Source organism: Solanum verrucosum, unplaced genomic scaffold (genome assembly GCF_900185275.1).
Source record: "Solanum verrucosum unplaced genomic scaffold, falcon-dt-bn FXZP01000047.1, whole genome shotgun sequence".
Lineage (NCBI taxonomy): Eukaryota > Viridiplantae > Streptophyta > Magnoliopsida > Solanales > Solanaceae > Solanum > Solanum verrucosum.
The window spans coordinates 291,808-311,483 of record NW_026020155.1 but is presented as its reverse complement, the minus strand read 5'-3'; the positions used below and the strand labels follow the sequence as shown (position 1 = coordinate 311,483).

Here is a 19,676-nt window from a genome sequence, read left to right as displayed (position 1 = left end):
GTATGTTATTCATGATGTTTATAAGCTGAGGCATTCTATCAAATTAACTACCACAATAGCAAAATTGATTAAATAAGTCCTCCCTATATAATTTTTCTTCTAAGAGAAAAGGAAGCCATTGTTTATGAAAAATGCTTATAGATATAGGATGATTAACCTTTCGAAGCGTGGTCTTCAAAAATGCACAATAACGCCAGGGAACAGATTTTAGTATATAAACTATGAAGATGAAGATCAGAAATACAGATGCCCAAAAATCTCACAGGAACCATCTGAAATAGACTAATCAATATAGAAGGAACTCGAGTGATCCCACAAAGATTCCATCACCAACAGCCAGTACGAGGCATGGGAACTGTCATATATTCTGGAATAAAATGTCTAGAGCAGGTATCTCACTTATTACAAATTTAACAAAACTTCTAGGAAGAAATAAAAATTCTAGGTGCTGCAGCTTTCTATTGATTAAATACTCCAATCATACGTTCTAAAATCATCAGATGATTATACATAATTTACATGATTTTAATTTTGGTCCTCAGAAGACTATAGCCACATGCAAGCCAAATGAGGATGAACCATGCATCACGTAAAATTCAGGAAGAAAGGAAGTGCCCAACCTAGCAACTGTCACAAGAAGGCTTCCGCTATGCAATTGTAGTTGCAGATATCTATGCCCTTATGTGATGACAGTAGGCTTTTCTCTTCCGGTGAAGTCCTTTAGCTTTGATACAGAAAGAGCGAGATCTGCAAAAGATATCTAGATAAATTTTCAAGGAAAATGGGAATATTTCATAGTTGACCTTGTAGATGAACAATCTAACCTATCAATGGTTTCAATGCAATTTGAGCATCTATGTCGTGTTTGGAAACATCCGGCTCAAACTGTTCGATATATATTCTGACTGTTGCACCAGCAGAACCAGTACCCTGTAAAATTGAGATCTCTAGTTGAATCCACTTAATAAATTACAGCGTGCAGTTTATGGATGAAATAGAAGAGAATGGTCACAAAACCCCGCACAACATAATAAGATACTAGTCCCTCCATGTCAATTTGAACATCTCATTTGTCCCCTTTAACATGCTTTTCAAGATGAAAACTTGATGGAACACTAGTTAGAAATCATACAGATTTTTTCAGAGTAGTTTGAAATATAAGGATTATGGCGTTATTTTTTAGTTTCAGTTATTTAGACTTCAGATTATACTACTGTTCTCAGAGATTTAACATAAGGACTCGTTGCATACCGATAGTCGAAAGATGATCCGTGACCCATCACTAAAAACAAAGCGAACCCCCTGTTTCGATGCAACACTTCCATCGACCTGAGAAACACACAACAATTAATTAAAAAATTCAGAAAGATGGTTAGATATTCTCATTCCTGAGAAATCTCAGAACTTACAGGATCAGTATAGGCGAAGTCATCAGCAAAATCTAGGCTATAACTTCCTGCAGGAGAAACTTCAGTACTTAAAGAACTTAAATGATGTGAATCTTGGCAACTTTAACTTGAAAATGAGAACTTACCATACTTATCACCAGCCTTGCTTTTAGAAATCAAATCCCGAAGATACTCAATCATGCTGTTTGCACCTTCTGATTCACACTCCTGGTCAGAAATTATGACAAAAGTATTGCAGTTAATCATCTGGCCGATCAGTAATCCACAAATCATTCCAGAAGACAGAAACTGAAATAACTGCAATAAGGTGTTTAATAGACACAAAAAGTGGTCACATAACAAAATGTGCTTGCCTCATAGTCATATCTCGAAAAGAAGTTCCTTCCATAAGTGGCCCAATGCGCCTTCACAACATCAGCAACAGAAACCAATTTCTCCCCTGATTTTTTGTCCTTGTTCCGATATGCAAGTATTGAAAGCCAAGCTAAAACAGCCCTGTCAGTTACAAGTTCAAAAATTAGGACCACAAAGAGTTGATAGCTGTTATACTACGCTAAAGTTTACAATGTAGCATAGAAGAGACTGAGAAGAGCAACAATTCATTTTGGTGATACAGATTAAGAGAAGAATCTCTAAGGGCGAATAAACTCTCATATCGCGAGGACACACAGCAATATCCACTGGCATCATTTAAATGAAATGGAAGAGTAAACCAACAACAGTTTCACAGGATGAGGGTTCAAAAAACGGGTACAATGAACAATACCATCACTATATTACTAACAGCGTAGGAGATAGATGTTCTCATTCGTATTTGCCTTTATGCCACAGCATCAAAATGAAACAAGGAAATGAACATATCTGAAGCAATGTTTAACCCGATTTGGCAGTCACAAACTACTTAAAGAATCACTGGTGAACATGTAAACATACCATATACCATCTTTTTCACGGATGTGGTCAGAACCAGTCCCAAAACTTTCTTCGCCACAGATTGACAATTTTCCAGCATCCATTAGATTACCAAAGAATTTCCAACCAGTTGGCACCTGAGGGGCATAACTTGAGAAGTATAGTTGAAGAGTGCAACATCATCAAAAATTAAAGAAACAGTAAACAAGTTCTAACCTCAAAAAAGGGGAGGTTTAGCTTTTGGGCAACGCGATCTAGAGAACCGCTAGTGGGCATTGATCGAGCCAAACCCTACAAGATAAACGTGTCAAATTTGTGATGTGTAAAGACCAAAGCCAGAGGTGCATAAAAGGCTTAAGTGCTTCATACCTTAGGCCCGGACTGGAAATATGGAATAGCATCTTGGGCATTGGCAGCGATAATTGCAACAGAATCAGATGGAGTAACAAAAAAGCTTCTTCCAAGAATCATGTTTCTATCACCATCTCCTGCGTAAGTGTACAAGTGAAAATCAGACTTTGGTTTCAACTTCAATATGGCAGAACAGTGTTGTGTTCTGTCGTTTTAGCATCAAGAAAAGAGCTATTGAGGATGAGAAGATTGCAGTGTATATGTTAGCCTAAATGCAGGGATTCTCAAAGGAATCCGAGGTTTAAGCAGCTGGACAGGAGCTTAGTGGAGAAGCTCGAGTTATTCAGCTATGGTGGATGAAAAGATAGAAGATGAAGAATGGGATTCCATCGGGAGGCGTACTTGTATATTCAATTGATGATTCAATCTGTAAATGATACAATGTCTTATATAGAAATGAGAAAGAATCTTATCTTGCTAACTGCTTCTAACTAATCCAACAGCATAGCTAACTACTCATAAGGCAAAACTAACTACTGATTCATTTATTGTGTAACAATACTCCCTCCTGCAAAGAGATCGTGCATTAAAGAATTCCCAAGTAGCATGATCTGCTGACTTCTGCTTCGACTACCATCAGCAATTGATTCGCAATGTTGTTCAGACTTCAGATGATCGTTAGCTGTAATTCTCTTAGACATTTTCCCACAACATTCATGTGTCTGTCCAGAGCTATTGATGACTGCAAAAGGTCGTTCATTCTTCCCAGATGGTGCAGTCACTTCAACTATCGGACTCGTATTCCTGAATAAAGGGCCAGGAGAGTGGAAAAACATACACAACTGATTGCCTCCATTCTCCATATTCCGCCCAAAAGATGTCGAACTCGTCTTTCCAAGTGAAGACGCAGAAAACTGCAACAGTGGAAACTGAGTGCATCCCTTCCCCTTGAGATCACCCTTGTTCCCAAGAGTGAAATATGAACTAGAGATTTGATAATTGATGACTTCTAAATGTGTAACACTGTGACAGTTCACAAGGTTCATCATATGGCATACATTCTCATCCTCAACATTATTGCTTTCTTGCTCCGATCACATCCCAAGGTGACAATGATAGAAAACCATCAATCGGTACTTCTACTTTTTCCTCTGCAATTAGTATTGGTCTTTCCTCTGCTATTAGAAAGAGCGATTTCTCAATCTCTTCATGTTGGCAGGTTTTCTTATTACTCTCCAAGTTTAACCATAAATTGCAGGAAGTCATGATCTTGGAAAGAATTATCTCAGAATGAGCTTGCCATGAGAGTACTTCTTTCCAATCACTATTCAAGGATTTTGTATCCATATCACTCTTATTATTCAAGAAAAGCCAACCAAGATGCATATTTTCAAAAGCCTCGATATCACTCCCATTATCTATAAAGAATGCATCACAAAACAAGTCTTCAAAAGCTTCAGTTTTATTGTTTCTTTCAATGGTGCCATTAAACAGAAAATCTATATCTAAATCTCTTTTAGGCATTTCATCGAGAACCTTGGAAGTATATGAGGCCTTCTTGATAGAAGTTTCTTGTGGCTAGAAATGAGAAAGATTAGAGACTTCAAAACTAACCAGCTTCTTTGGGGAATCTGCCCCCAAATCTTTCCACTAATGCTACCACATATTCATTCCAAGTTGGTGGTTGAATGTACTGCCTGTATTTCATAAAGTACAAGTGCCACCGAACAGCTTCACCTTCTAACTGTAGAGCAGCAATGCTAATCTTCTCCTCCATGGGAATGTTCTCCCTATGGAAGAATTGATCGATTCTAAGCAACCAAGATCTGACATCTTCTCCGGAAAACTTCAAAAACTCCATTGTCGACCCTCGAGGGTAATGTGAATTCTGATTACTGAAGCTACAGTGTGATTGTTGCTCTGACTGCCATCACCCACAGGTATTTTGTCTCCTCCTGTGGGTATTTTATCTCTCTAATTCGCTCCATTGCTTGCCATTAGCTCCTTGATTTCAAGCACCACTTGATCCAATTTTTGAAGATTTGAAACTTCTTTTGCTAGAGTACCAATTTCCAATAACATTTTATGCATCATTTCACGCAATTCCCTTACTTCACTAGAAGAACTCTCATTTGCTCTTGCTGATTTTGTCATTGCTGCCAAGGATTCGTATGGCTCCGATACCAATGTTAGCCAAAATGCAGGGATTCTCAAAGGAATCCGAGGTTTTAGCAGCTGGACAGGAGCTTAGCGGAGAAGCTCAAGTTATTCAGCTATGGTGGATGAAAAGATAGAAGATGAAGAATAGGATTCCATCGGGAGGTGTACTTGTATATTCAATTGATGATTCTGTTAATGATACAATGCCTTATATAGAAATGAAAAAGAATCTTATCTTGCTAACTGCTTCTAACTAATCCAACAGCATAACTAATTACTCATTAGGCAAAACTAACTACTGATACATTTATTGTGTAACAGTATAACCACCAACTTGGCGTAGACATGATAAGACTTTCTTATTATTTAAGATGCGAAAAATAGAAAGAAGTTAATGTAGAACTCTTAACTTACAGCTAGGAAATAGATAATTAGGGCACAACAATTTAAGTAAGCTGAATTCATCATTATGTTCTTTCCCATCCCTCAATATCCTCCATCTTGTTTCTTGTCAACATGAACAGTAATTAATCAAATTATGCCAGATTTCGATCCATGCCTGCTTTACCTTCACGCTCACTGGGTTTGAACTACAAACTATTTCCCCTTTCTCATTACAAATGTTCTTCAACAACAACAAATGGACACTTCAATGCTCCTTATCGTACTTAATTCCTTAAGGAACTACTCCAAATGAAACACCCTACACACAAATCCTAGACTAATTAGAATTCCTATTTATGTTTTCCATTGTATGAATACAACTCTCTGCTTGGCATTTTTGTCCGCATAGAGAATCACAAGCCCCACAACAGAGGTTCAACATTCAAACAAATAAAGATAAGATTTCAAATTGATCTCTTTTGTTTAATTTATGCAAGAGAACAGAATAAAGTTTCTCCATTTCTGTTACAAATTTAACATTGTTCTGTTTTTCTTTGTTGTAAAGGACATTGCTTTTAATTCTTTTTTGGAGTTATAATATTTACAAACAAAACATCATGATTTAGCTTATGACAAGCAAATATGTTTTGAACTTAATTATATAAGTTATACATGCCCCTTTTGTATAACTTATTAGCCAGAAGTACAAGTTAAGATATAGTTGAAATATTAAAGAGAATGTCTTAAAGGAGATAAATTAGAAAAACTGGAATAGTTGGGCTTCTAAAAACTCTTCTAAATCATTTCTAAACAATAATACGAGGAAATCTCCAGAGGCATTATCATGTTTATTCTCATGTGTAATAAATTAGAAATTAGAACTCTTAATTTGTTTTGATCAAAACATTTTCATTTTCATTCTCCATATAGAATCATGCGCAGACTAGTGAAAGAAAGAAGCAATCAATGTAACCAAGCTTTCAGCAATGGTATAAGCATGCAATTGAAAGAATATGACCATATGTTGTTGAGACTAACTGTCTAATTGCCCTCCTTTGTCCCTGGTCTCTTTTCATTTTAGAGATTTTGAGGTGGAGTGGGGTGGGAAGAAGGGTGGAGTATCTAACTCAATGTTTTTTGATGGCTTCTATCTTTGATTCTCTTTTCTAATTATTTTCCTTTCATCTAAGATTCAATCATTTTTTAACTTCAGCCAAGCATATTATATATGTTATCTGATTAATTGAAAGACAACTCAGGTGAAGTGTTGCGGCAGAAGGTTTTTGAGCATACCATCGCTTGCAGCACCAAAGTCAGGTCCATTCTCTCCATACAGTATATTCACCAAATCCTCAGCATACCTTGACCAAAATAACTAAAGTATCTTAGTTCTTTTCAAGAAGTTAAAGCACAACTACTTCAATAGATGCTCGTTACTTACGTAAGGTTAGGGTCTGGATGACCATGTCCAAAATCTTCCAGTGGCACTCCATTTGCAATAGACTCCTACACGACATACATAGATGATAAAGCTATAATCAAGAACACACAAGATAGTTCAATAGCTAAAGAAAAAACTCCAAGGCATACATACCAGGCTAGCTCCTAGTTTGTCAACAAAAATGGGCTTTGCGTAAGCCCCTGTAACTGCATGCATGGCATCAAATACAAACCTGTCAGAAGCATCAGACGTTAACAAGGCATAAGCATGAGCAAAGATATCCAGCAGATGGGGGACGTTATAAGGATACATTTATATATATATAGGGTCCTTCAGCGTAATCCCATTTTACTAAGCATTGAGATTAAGCAAGATATCTAGAAGTTATTGTGTTTGCACAAAATGCACTACCTACAGAATCACATTTGAACTAGTACAGTCAGTTAAACAGTGATCTCTTTGTAGTCAGTCAACGTGGATTTCCTTCCTTTATTTTTTTGGTGTGTGTTTGTGTGTGTGTGTGTGTGTGTGTGTGTGTGTGGGGGGGGGGGGGGGGGGGGGGGGGATCATATAGAGATAATAATAATTCGACTTCATTTGCTTTAACTGCTTACACAACTAAAATTAATTACCTCCAGCCCAAGAAACTAGTTGGAGACACAAGTCGAGACCCCAGATTTGCTAGTGTCTTATCGGTACAGTTGTACTCATGGATGGGAACTATTTTTTTGAACAAATTGTGAAGATTAGGAAGTTGAGAGGATAACTTAGACCTCAAATAAATTGGAAAGAAAACGAGTTTCACCAAATGTACCGGATTACCAGAAGAAGGATGGAAGAGTAGGGTATACACTTCTATCTTTTATCTTATGTTTCCTTGGTTAAATGGCCTTTCAAAGACATTAGGGGTGTCTGGTTTAAGGACAGGTTGTGCAGGGTTGGTAATCCGGAGATTATTTCTTGTTGAAGTTTGGTTCGTTGTATTAAAAATTAGATATACACAAAATAATTCTAAACACGTGGTTTTATTTTAAACTAAATGAAATAGATTTTATCATTATATACCCTTGACCTTTTGTAACAAAATTTTGCTTACAAGATTCCATTCCAATTCCTACACAAGAACAGCAAGAAACCTGCCATTCCTCACAAATCTTGCAGAATCCCAAAACTTCTCTTTCTGATATATAAATTAATCTCAATTTGTTGGGTCTTAGTCACCAAAAGAAAAAGGAAAAAGAAAAGAAAAAGGTGCTCAAGTTGGAAGCAGTGTTGTGAAAGGCAATCGCCTCATCACCAATGGCGAGAGGCGAGGCGAGGCGAGGCAAGGCAACCCTTCACCGCATTTTAACATTGTGGTGAGGCGATCGTCAAAAGGCGACGCCATGGCGACAAAGGCGAGAGGCGAGGCGAGGCGAGGCAACCCTTCACCGCATTTTAACATTGTGGTGAGGCGATCGTCAAAAGGCGACGCCATGGCAAGAAAGGCGAGAGGCGAGAGGCGAGAAAGGCGTCTCCTTTTGTATTTTCTTTAAAAAAGGCGATCAATTTAGGGTTTTAAATGTTAAAAGGTAATTTTAGGATTTTCTACTAGACTCCTCAGTCTAAGTATGTATTATCTATTTTCATCTTTTGGATTGAAAATTTTTCTTGTATGTTACTGCTATTGAGATTTTGATTATATATATATATATGCAATTAAATATTTAAATTATTTGGTATTAATTGGGCCACACTTCAAAAAGGCGAGCGCATCGCCGCTCGCTTTGCCTTGTGGCAAGACAAACCCTTGTCGCCTTTCGTCGTCCGAAACACTGGTTGGAAGTGAATCAGTTTAAGTTGCCTCCTTTACATGGGAAACTTTTCAAAGTCAAAACTTTATATTTTGGTTAGGACTATTATTGAAGCTTCTTTTTGTCTTGGCGATGGACGTACTAATGCGAACAAGGGGAGGTACCCTAGTGCATGTTATTCGCTAATGACATAGTATTGATTGACGAGACGCGAGGTAAAGGGAGGCTAGAGATTTGGAGACAGATCTTGGAGTCGGAAGATTTCAAATTGAGCAGGACCAAAACTGAATACATAGAGTGCAAGTTCATGGTTGTGCCCCATGAAACGGACGTGGAAGTCAGGCTTGATATAAAAGTCATTCCCACGAGAGGAAGTTTCGGGTCAATAATCCAAGGTAATAGGGAGATCAATGATGATGTCACACATTGTATTAGAGCACGGTGGATGAAATGGAAGCTTGCATTCGGTGTCTTGTGTGATAAGAATGTGCCACTGAAACTTGAAGGTAAGTTCTACAAAGTGGTGGTTAGACCGACTATGTCATATAGGTGAAATCTTTAGGAGTTTCTTGTTATTCCATCTGTTACTATTTATCATTTCTAACACTTTGATTATCATATTATTTTGTGGTAGTGACTGTTCTGTTTTTAGTATGCGGTGTCATGCTTTCTTTAGTATTTCGTTTTGACTTCTTAACTCCTGTTGTTTCTTTTTTGAACTGTTTTATGATGCTTTTACTTGAGCCGAAAGTCTATCAAAAACAACTTCTCTACCTTGTAGGGGTAAGGTCTGTGTACACACTACCCTATCCAAACTCTACTTGTGGGATTACACTGGGTATGTTGTAGAGTATTGGCAAGTCAAAAACTTCTACGACTACAAGAAGAATGTAGCAGAAATGAGCATGTTAAGATGGACCTGTAGGCACAACTGGAGAGATAAGATTAGTGATGAAGATATTTGGGACAAGATAGGAGTGGGCCCCGTGGTGAACAAGATGCTGAAATAAGACTAAGATGGTAGCGCAAATGCTCCAATAAGGAGGTGTGAGAGGTTGGTCATGATAGGCCTGAGGAGAGGTAGAGGTAGAGGTAGATCAAAGAAGTATTGGGGAAAGGAGATTAGGCATGACATGATGCAGCATCAGCTCACCGAGAACATGACCCTTGATAAGAGGGTGTTTAGTTCGAGAATTAGGGTAGAAGGATATTAGGTAGTTGTACGTATTTCCTTTCCATACCACGAGTATTAGTAATTTCTTATTCATAGAATTCTATTACTTCTATTTCTACACTGTAAATACACTCGGCAGCTTTGGAGGATTTTCTTGAGTCTTAAAGGCATATCCTGGACTATGCCTAGGAGAGTTACTGAGGCATTGTACAGCTGGGAGGAGGCAGGTGCCCTTGCAAAAGACAGAACTAGATGGAGAATTATCCCTGCTTCAATATGGTGGGCAATCTGGAAAGAAAGGAATTCCAGATGTTTTGAAGGCATAGAAAATAGTGTGCAGGATGTTAAACTAAACTGCATTTTGTTGTTATGTTTTTGGTGTAATCAATTATACTCAAATGACACTGCCTCTATAGTTGATGTTTTAGACTCAATATAGAAATAGAGTAGGAGTGTCTAGAGTGCATCTGTATATAAGGTTTGAGTACAACCCATGTACTTTTGTGATATAATACATCGTTACCATTTTCAAAAAAAAAAGAATTCTATTACTTCCTACAATTTCTTTTGCTTCGGTTATCTCATTATCTTGTTGTTTCTGCTTGCAACTCTTTTCTTTTTCTTTTACATTTGTTCTTGAGTTGAGAGTCTATCGAAAACAGCTTCGCTACCTTCTCAAGGTAGAGGTAAGGTCTTCGTACACACCACCCTCCCATACACCACTTGTGGGACCACATTGAGTTTGTTATTATTGTAAACGCTTTTTTTTTGGAGTGTAGAAGGGATTGAGAAGAAGAACTAGTATATGTTATCAAGGATATTTTGGTCTTTTAGTAATTGATCCCAATATAGGCAATACAAGGTAATTGAACAAGAGGTTAATCAACACATAATTTATACCATGATTATCATTCTAGTACTTCAAACCAACGGTCTCTATTCCTCCCAAAGTGCCTAGGTTTTATTGGATTGAATTTTGTGCGGTGTTAGATGCAAGCAAACTTGCAAAAAAAGGCTTTAGAGTTGTACCAGATGCCAACATCCAAGGGCGTGCCTAAATGGTCAATGAAGTGGGTTGGAAACCATAAGGTCTCGGGTTTAAGACCCGGGAAGGCTAGGTGATTTCTTTCAATTTATCCAAGTCATGGATAGAGTTATCCAATACATGTGTTGGGCTGGGAAGATAGAAGGTATTCCTTGAATTAGTTGAGGTGCGCGCAAAATGGCCCTGACACCACGATTATAAAATACTCTTTCTATTACAAGTTATATATGTTGAATGAAGATATATATTGGTGCATTTTTCACTAGCGAGGTAGCCCTGCATTTTGCTTTGATCCTGGATAGGCCGAATTGGGTGATCTAGGGAAATTAAGTTAGACAAGAAGAATAGTAGAGGAGTATGTGAAATACATTTCTTGCATTTTTAGGGTAGTTTGGACAAAAAAAAACCAAAGATACTTTTTTTTACAAGGTAAAAGTTTATTGACTAAGTACCAAGAAGATACCAAACCAAAAGTTACAAAAGATTGTTGGGAATATCCATGCGGTCAATTACAACATCTCCCTAGCAGCTCCAAAAACTCCATATGTTGATCTATATTATCAAGGAACTACTTTTACACCAACAAAACAAATTATGTAAACACTTGTTTTTAACTCTATAAATATGGTCTTTTTGTCCATCAAAACAAGCTTTATTTTTTTCTAGCCAGATAGTCCAGAATATGCACAAAGGTATAGTTCTCCAGATTTTGCTTCAAAGCTTTGTGTGTTCTCTGGTAGTGCCAACTCTCCAATAATTCCTTCACACGTTGAGGCATGATCCAAGATATCCCGCAAATACTGAAGAAAAATTCCCAACATTATCTAGCTATTTTGCAATGCAAAAGAAGGTGATTCACAGCCTCCAACTCTTCTTCACATAAGTAACATCTATTACTTAGTGCAAAACCCCTTTTTTGAAGATTATCCTGAGTAAGGCAAGCTCCCCATGCTGCAATCCAACCAAAACAAGCTACCTTTATAGGAGCTTTAGTTCTCCAAATCTCTTTCCATGGCCAACTAGTATTCCAAAATCTTGTTTGCTTCATTAGAAGGCTATAGCACTTTTTTACTGAAAAGGTTCCATCATTACTAGCTATCCATACTAGTGAATCCTCCTTACTCTGATCAATGTGGGTATAATCCAGTTGAAGGAGCAATTGACAAAAGTCGTCAATTTCCCAATCGTTCAAATTCCTTCTAAAATTCATCTGCCATCCCGTGTTGAGGTAAAAATCAGCCACAACTTCATCTTTGCTATTGCAACGGCTGAAAAAAAGAGGAAATCTTTGTTTCAAACACTCATCACCCGTCCAGAAGTCGATCCAAAATTTATTTTTTGCTCCATTCCCCACCTCCAATTTGGTGAATTGTTGAAACTTGGCCCATAATTTACAAACCTTTCCATATTCCCCCTCTAGTGTATGAAATATTTGAAGGGGGGTTCCAGCCTTGTCTGCTACCCTAGATTGCTTCAATTATTTTGATCCAAACCACCCTTTCGTTCCTGCTAAATCTCCAAAGCCACTTAAACAACATGCTTTTATTGTGCAATCTCAAGCTTCTAATTCCCAATCCACCCCCTTCCTTAGCACTAGTGACCACTTGCCATCTAACTAAGTGAAACTTTTTGTTGCTACTATTTCCTTCCCATAAGAATTTATTCCTCATTAAGCCAGAGATACTTAAGTTATGCTCATACATGATATTAGATAGAAATGCTTGTGTATTTTTTGAATTTGGTTGTATCTTACTAAATGTATATGATGTAGTAACCCCTCTAGAACTCTTCATATCTCTCAAGTTCTAGTGAGATGCTCTCTCTTCAGAAACTTGAGTTCCAATATTATTCATCACCTACTTTGAATTTATTAAAGGAACCAAGCTTATCAAGGGGAGGCAAATGAAGCCTTTGCTTTAGGCCCCCAAATAAAAATTTGAGGCCTCAATTTTTTTTAATCAATTGTGAATTTTATGATTTTTTATTTTCACTTAAATAATATAAAATTTAGATAAAAATAAAAAATAGAAAAATTTCTTTATGTTAGATAATATTTTAGAATTTTGAATTAAACGAATTGATAAATAAAATTTTATACAACATCATCCAACATATCCCCTCGAGGCTCTGAGCCAGCTCTAAGCCACCTACTCTTTTAATAATCCACTATAAAAGTCTACCATAGTCCTTCTACTTCCTTCTCTCCATTAATGATGTGTTATCTGATTTACTTGTATGGAATTTATGGAACTTTTCATTATATTTGCATAGGCAATATTTTATTACCATATCACTAGTCTTGAGCATCAGACTCATTATCTATTACACTTGCATGGATCACCGAGATGCGTTTTATACATCGATTTACTTTACTTAATCAATAAACATTCTTTCTATCCTTGTTCGATTTGAGAGAAAAAATTTCTAGCATTGTCTAGAATCTAATCTCTTCTCCATTTTATTAGAGGATAAAAATAGACACCTTACATAGATTGGTAGACTATCCAATATACTATTGATGAGTGTAATTTGTCAACCAATCCTTTGAAAGACAAACATTGTCGTTTATAATTTGATAGCTTCTCAAATTGATCATACAGTCCTTACTAAGAAATTATGTTCTTATGTTCATCCCTAAAAGACATTCCTAAATATGTAGTAGGTAATGGAAAAAATCAGACTTTGAAGACGAAGTCAAATGAAAATGATAATACTACAATTTGTTTTAGACAACACGAGATTTTGTTGTTCTAAGAGTTCCATTCTAATAAAAAAAATTGTCTTACAAACATTAGAGTCAATATCTGTGTGACCAAAAATAATTACGTTATAGTTCCAAAATTACCTTAGGAATATAATTATGCTAGAACCGGATAATAGAAATCATTATGAAACTAGGGATGAATAAAATCCAAAAATAATACAGGGAAAATATAATTTAGCAAATTAAAAAAAAAATTGAACAACACTAAGTAAAACAACACACCTGAAATCTGGTCGTGAAACAAGACTTCTAATGAGTGAAAAATCAAATACATTCTGCACGTTATCAGTAAAGTTATACATATGTATCATGGAGTTCATTTTTAAAAAAAACAGAAATTTAAACTTTTTAGGTTACTCACTTCCATTAGTTCCAAATAATCAGCCACAGGGTCAACCACCCCCACACTAAAATTTCCATATTTTGTAACTCCAAGTTGAGAAAGATCAACATCAGGAATGTCAGCAATTTTTATTTCAGAAATCTGCATAGCCCTTATGAAACAAGGAATTCAGATGTTGATTCATTTACCAATGAACTATAACAATTTCATACAGCTACCTATATTGTGTATGTCTATGCATATATAGCACTAAAGAACCTTGCGTTGAATCATAGCAACATTAAGTCTTCTAATGTAGAATAAGAATAGCATATTATTTAGCACAAGGTGATGGAATCGTACAGAAAGGGTATTTCCATAGATCTTGTCCGTGATAGACTCAGGAGCTGGTTGGCCGCTGCTATAATTGAACTGGAAAAAAAAATGATAATTAGAAATATTAAGTTCTTGGACTATTCAATTTAGAGAGGTCGCATATCAGAATTCAGAAACAGTCAATCTAAGAAATTCAATGTGGAACTGGCTTTTTGTAAAATAATAAAACAAAGTTTAACTGTGTATTTCAGCAGTCAATGGGACAGCTAAGAACAAGCAGTTCCAGATTTCCGGTACATGTTTTCTAACTAGATATTTTACCTTGATACCCCAATCATACTCGGGACCACCAGGGTTATGGCTTGCACTCATTATAAAGCCACCATTTGCCTGCGGATATAACTTTAAGTGTCATTCAAAAATAGCAAAGAAAAAGCAAATAAAAAATGAAAGCAGAATTGTCACCTCTCTTTTCCGTATCACAGCAGACACAGCTGGAGTAGACAGTATACCGTCCCTGCCAAACACAGATTCTTCATTTATATATATCAACTACTTTATTCTCATTTTTCGATAAGAGCACAAAAATATGCATAGAACTATGCCAGAATAAGGGAAACCCCAAAAAAAGAAATGAAACAATTCTACCTATATGCTAACACTTGAATAAAACGTGGAAGGATATGGACTCTCTGAACAGATAGCATTATAGAATATTATCATAAGGATTGATTGCAAGAAGATATGGCTCAGGGAGACTGTAATTTATTACAACATGTGAGTACAATGAGCTAAGCATTTCAAAACTAACATTCAGAAACACATGGAAACATAAAGCAATAAGTTGAGAAAAGAATTATTTCAAGCAACAATATCGCTAAGATGTGAAATTTGAAGAATTCATTCATGCTAAAAGTGTAACTTGGGACACTCACTTGCCAACCAATATTTTACCAACACCGTTACCCGCTGCAATTTTAATGATTATCTGCATTGTAGCTTAAGATGCATTAGAGATCAGAAAACCTCAGATAAGTCTTCAGGAATCAGGATACACATGAAACACAAAATTATATACAAACTTGATCACTACCTGTGCAGCTTCTCGATTGAAATATCGACCATCACCTCCTAAGACCAAGAGTCCATTCTTATAATCCTCTAACGGCAATGAATTAAACAATGCCTGTATTGAAACATCACAAAATAATTGCACAAAATTGAGTACACTTGGAATTCAATATCACCCAAGCTCAAAGAATGAGAGGAACCATACCTGTATCCAATTGGCAAGGTAATTGTCCTGCATAAACACTTTAACCTATAGACAAAAGAAGCAGAAGTCATCCAAATGAACAGTAAGCAATAAAAAATTTAATAAACCAACAACAATAACAAACCAGTGTAATCGCACAAGTGAGGTCTGAGGAAGGTAAAATATACGCAGCCTTAACCCTACCTTAAGTGGTAGAGAGGTTTTCCTATTTATTTTGGCACACCTTCACGCAGGCAGAGTTCACTCTGTTTGGAGGGTTGTTATGTATTATTTCATTATGTATCATATTGTGTTGTATTGTATCGTACAATATTATTTTAATAAATACAACATTTGGATAGATTGTATCATTCTCCGTCATTGCGATATGTCTGATAAGCCTACGAGAAAAGTAAGGCACGGGATGTAGCTACTACGAAAAAATAGGGTAAAGGATAAAACATTAAAATGTGATAAATGAGAAGAAAATATTAAAAGTAACTAAGGCAATCACACCAAATCAGTCCTTACACCAAAAGGGACTTTTTGTAGCTAACAATGAAAATGAATTTAAATGATACTAAACAACAAATTTATATAACAATCAAAATATACGTCGTATTTGAGCTAACAATACAATACAACGGGTAACAATCATCCAAACAAAGTGTAAAAATTTAATAAAACCAAAAGAAAAGGCACCTTTTTGCGTAGACCACTGGTACCGGTCTTTTGACCTTCAATAGGCTTGGTAGGAACTGATTTAATCTGGCATTCAAGTAAATCAAATTTTCCATTAAATCACATAAAAATATACACGTTATATAGTGATATTTGGAAGCAATTAGATACCTTGAGATCCTGAGATTGGGCAACAGATGTAGAAGGAGATGATGGAGAAACAGAGGATGCACTGACAACGAAAGGAACAGGTGAAATTGTTCGAAAAGAGCATTTGAATGAAGACAATTTGGGGAAATTGAGAAATGAGAAGGATCTATGGTGATGATGAGATGAACTGATCCCAGAACACAACGATGGAATTGAAACTCGTGTGGATGTCAATGCACTCTCCATAGCCATTACTGAAAACAGCAGAAGAAGAAATTCGAAGAAGAAGGAAGAACTATTGTATAGTGAATTCAGTTCAAAAATCAAAAATAGAGTATTCAGTATAGGTTGGAGTGAAAGAGAAAAATGTGGGGTATTTTTGAAAATCTAATAAGATTCAGCGGAATTGCATAGCCGCCACATGCTTTATAGATTGCTTATCGGCACAATTACTCATGCTTTATGACACCCGCTTCACGTGAACTTCCTCTTTTTTCTCAAAATAATTAAAATTTGCAAACAATTGTTCAATAATGAAATAAAATAATATTTCAAGTAAATAATTCCTTTTCCTTCATAGAAGTTTTCTTTTTTCCCATCTGGTTTTTTAGGTAACCATAGAAGCCTGATTAATTCAGATTTGTAAGAAAAGAAAATTATTTTTTTGATGTTTAACATTAAATATTAATTATTTGAATTTTCAAAATCTAAGACTAATATGAATTTTATGATTAAAAAAACTTATATCAATCATTATTTCTTAACATATGTGCAAAATTCATACTAATCTGAGGGAGTATGTCAAAAAATCAAATAAATGAGGAATTTTTTCAAAAATAGGAGTAATTTTTAAAAATATTTACATCACGTTGTCTAATATATATAGAATATATACAATATTATACCTAGAAAAACTATTTTATATAATGTATCACCTTGTGTAAAATTATTCTGAGTGAAATTATTTTTCTATGCATAATTTTTTTACTTTTTTCAAGTTAAATACATGTTCAGATACAATCTCAATTTTTAAATACTTACTTATTTTTAGAAATAAAAAAATCAAATGTTATCAAAAATCTGTTTTATACTTAAACGCTTACTAAATACTGTCCAAATTAAATAAGTTCATTATTGGTATTTTATAAATCAATTGAGCAGACATTGCAAATCTTTTTTCCTATATAAATGGACAATAACTGTACCTATTACAATTTATATTTTTTTTCATGTAATATTACATGAGAAGACTTATTCGGTTCCCATCCGAAAAATTATCAATTACAAATTTATTGGGGTTCAAAAAAACTATGTCTAATTAACGATCCATATTTCTCGATGGAACGTTCCAAAATGTTGACATAATCCACCAATGATGTACAAATTATAGGACAGTCAGTGAACGGTCCATATATTCACAACCCAACATTCCAAATTCCAATAATGATAAATATGATTATTTATTCAAACTACAATAGTTGAATCATTTTATCAATCAAATAGTAGCACTAGTGACCAAACTGTTTATGCAATATTCTTTTCTATTACCATTAGTAATAAAATAAATGACATCTTAATTTTCATGAACAATCAAATGATGTTAAATCAAGGGGATATTTGTGAATATACTATATATCTAACACATTTTAGTTGTTTACAAAGCGTAGTCAACTTTATAAGAATTTTTAAAATAAAAATATCGGTGAAAATTTAATTATAAATAAAAAATAAAATTATTTTCTTATATGTGTCGGAAGATGGAAGTTATGAATAAATGAAGAGACAATTCTCTTGAAAAGTGAAGGCATCTAAGTGATGAAAACTTGGTGAACTGCTTGATTTCTTTGCCTAGTGATGTGATTGTTTTTGCCCTATATATTATGTTGGTGAGTTGGCTATAAAGATTAGCCGTCTTAATATAATTGTATATTGCTAAACGTACTTTGTAATTTAGAATTGCTTTGATATTTAGAGTGTATTGGTGATCTAGGTAGGAGTAGACAAGTTTGATGGGCGTAATTAAGAGTGTGACATGTTTTAAGTGTTTAATCGGTTGTTTTAGGGCAAATAAAGGTTAAAGTGATGCATTTACACGTGTTTTAGTCAAGCTTTGTTAATTCATGATTATACTTTGTTCTAATTGAGAACAAATACGTTAAATACTCCCGAATTTTAATTGCTCATTTCTATTTTTTGGAACTAATTCAATGTGCTACTCGATTTGTAGGTGAAAAGATCGACTTAAAATATCATGCATCTGTGTAATCAATAAAGCCTTAATAACATTGGTTAGAATTTATAAATTCATATCAATATTTGATTTCACTCGATCAATATCTCCAAAGTGAATATCTTGCATGCACACTAAATAAAATATTATCTCATGAATAGTAATAGCATGATATATAAGTGCACCAATTGCACTAAGACCAGTAGTGGAGCCAGGATTTTCAATAAGGGAGTTCAAAATCTGAAAAATAGACACACAAAGTAGCCGAAGGGGGTTCGACATCTACTATATATACCTAAAAAATTATTTTAACCATATATAAATTATATAATTTTCTATCGAAGGGGGTTCGGATGAACCCCCTAATAGTAAGGTGGCTCCGTCATACTGACTAAGACGTGGTGCTTTCTAACCATTTTCACGAGATTTAATTAGTTGATCATTCCTTATGTTGAACAATCTCACAATCATTAGAATTAATCAATGAAAACTCTTTAAAACTCGATATCTTACCCTCTTGATGAGATGGGACTTAACTGCATTGACTTACCCTCATGAATCATTCGCATAATAGACTAAAGTGCTCAGTTCTGCAAACTTCAGCCCACGATAATATAAACAATTATATAAAAAATATATAATTTATCCTAAAAATTAGCGCAATCAAAACAATACTCTATCATTATTCACATTTTCCATTCTTTTTTTGTATGAATAAAATTGAAATTAGAGACACATATCATCAATTCGTCACCAATCACACAAATCAAAACTTTTTGCATCACAGGATTATGATAAGGTCAAGCAGTTTCTTTAGAATATTATAATATTCCTCAAGATCATTTAGAAGAAAATGAATAAAGATATGACTAGCCATATTTTCAATCTTACCAAATAACTTTTTTATTTTACCTGCAGTAAAATAACTCCCTCATTTAAGAAATTTCGTGGAGCAGAGAATATTCAATCAATAGTACTAATATATGTTATGAATTTTTTTGCAAGCTAAATACAGTGAACGCAATTTTGTATGAGTGACATTTGTGGTACTGATTGAAATATGATTAGAAATTCATGTTGATAATATAACGTGTTGTTAAATTAGAGGAATACAAGATAAAAAACTTTAAAAATAAAAGCATTAGAAATAAAAAGACATAATATAAGAGTTTTTTTTTCTTTCTTCCAAGTATTTTTCAAGTTTTCAACATCAAATATGAGTTCTTATGTCTCTATTTATAGTAATCACAGAACCAAACATATAAATAG

General features: G+C 34.9%; 1 protein-coding gene across 1 annotated transcript; it reads right to left on the bottom strand.

Annotated features, from left to right (window-relative positions):
- Positions 1–275: 275 nt before the first annotated feature.
- On the bottom strand, positions 276–16,557 carry LOC125828230 (phosphoglucomutase, chloroplastic). Its single transcript, XM_049507544.1, has 22 exons — positions 16,199–16,557; positions 16,049–16,114; positions 15,368–15,412; positions 15,185–15,277; positions 15,027–15,079; positions 14,557–14,608; positions 14,413–14,481; positions 14,119–14,187; positions 13,795–13,917; positions 13,656–13,708; positions 6,811–6,889; positions 6,658–6,722; positions 6,510–6,577; positions 2,691–2,809; positions 2,538–2,612; positions 2,343–2,458; positions 1,763–1,904; positions 1,535–1,616; positions 1,410–1,456; positions 1,252–1,329; positions 825–930; positions 276–747 (listed from the first exon to the last, which is right to left on the bottom strand). Exons 1-22 carry the CDS (start codon positions 16,427–16,429, stop codon positions 680–682), a joined length of 1,899 nt encoding a protein of 632 aa, XP_049363501.1. The 5' UTR covers positions 16,430–16,557; the 3' UTR covers positions 276–679.
- Between the last annotated feature and the right edge of the window lie 3,119 nt (positions 16,558–19,676).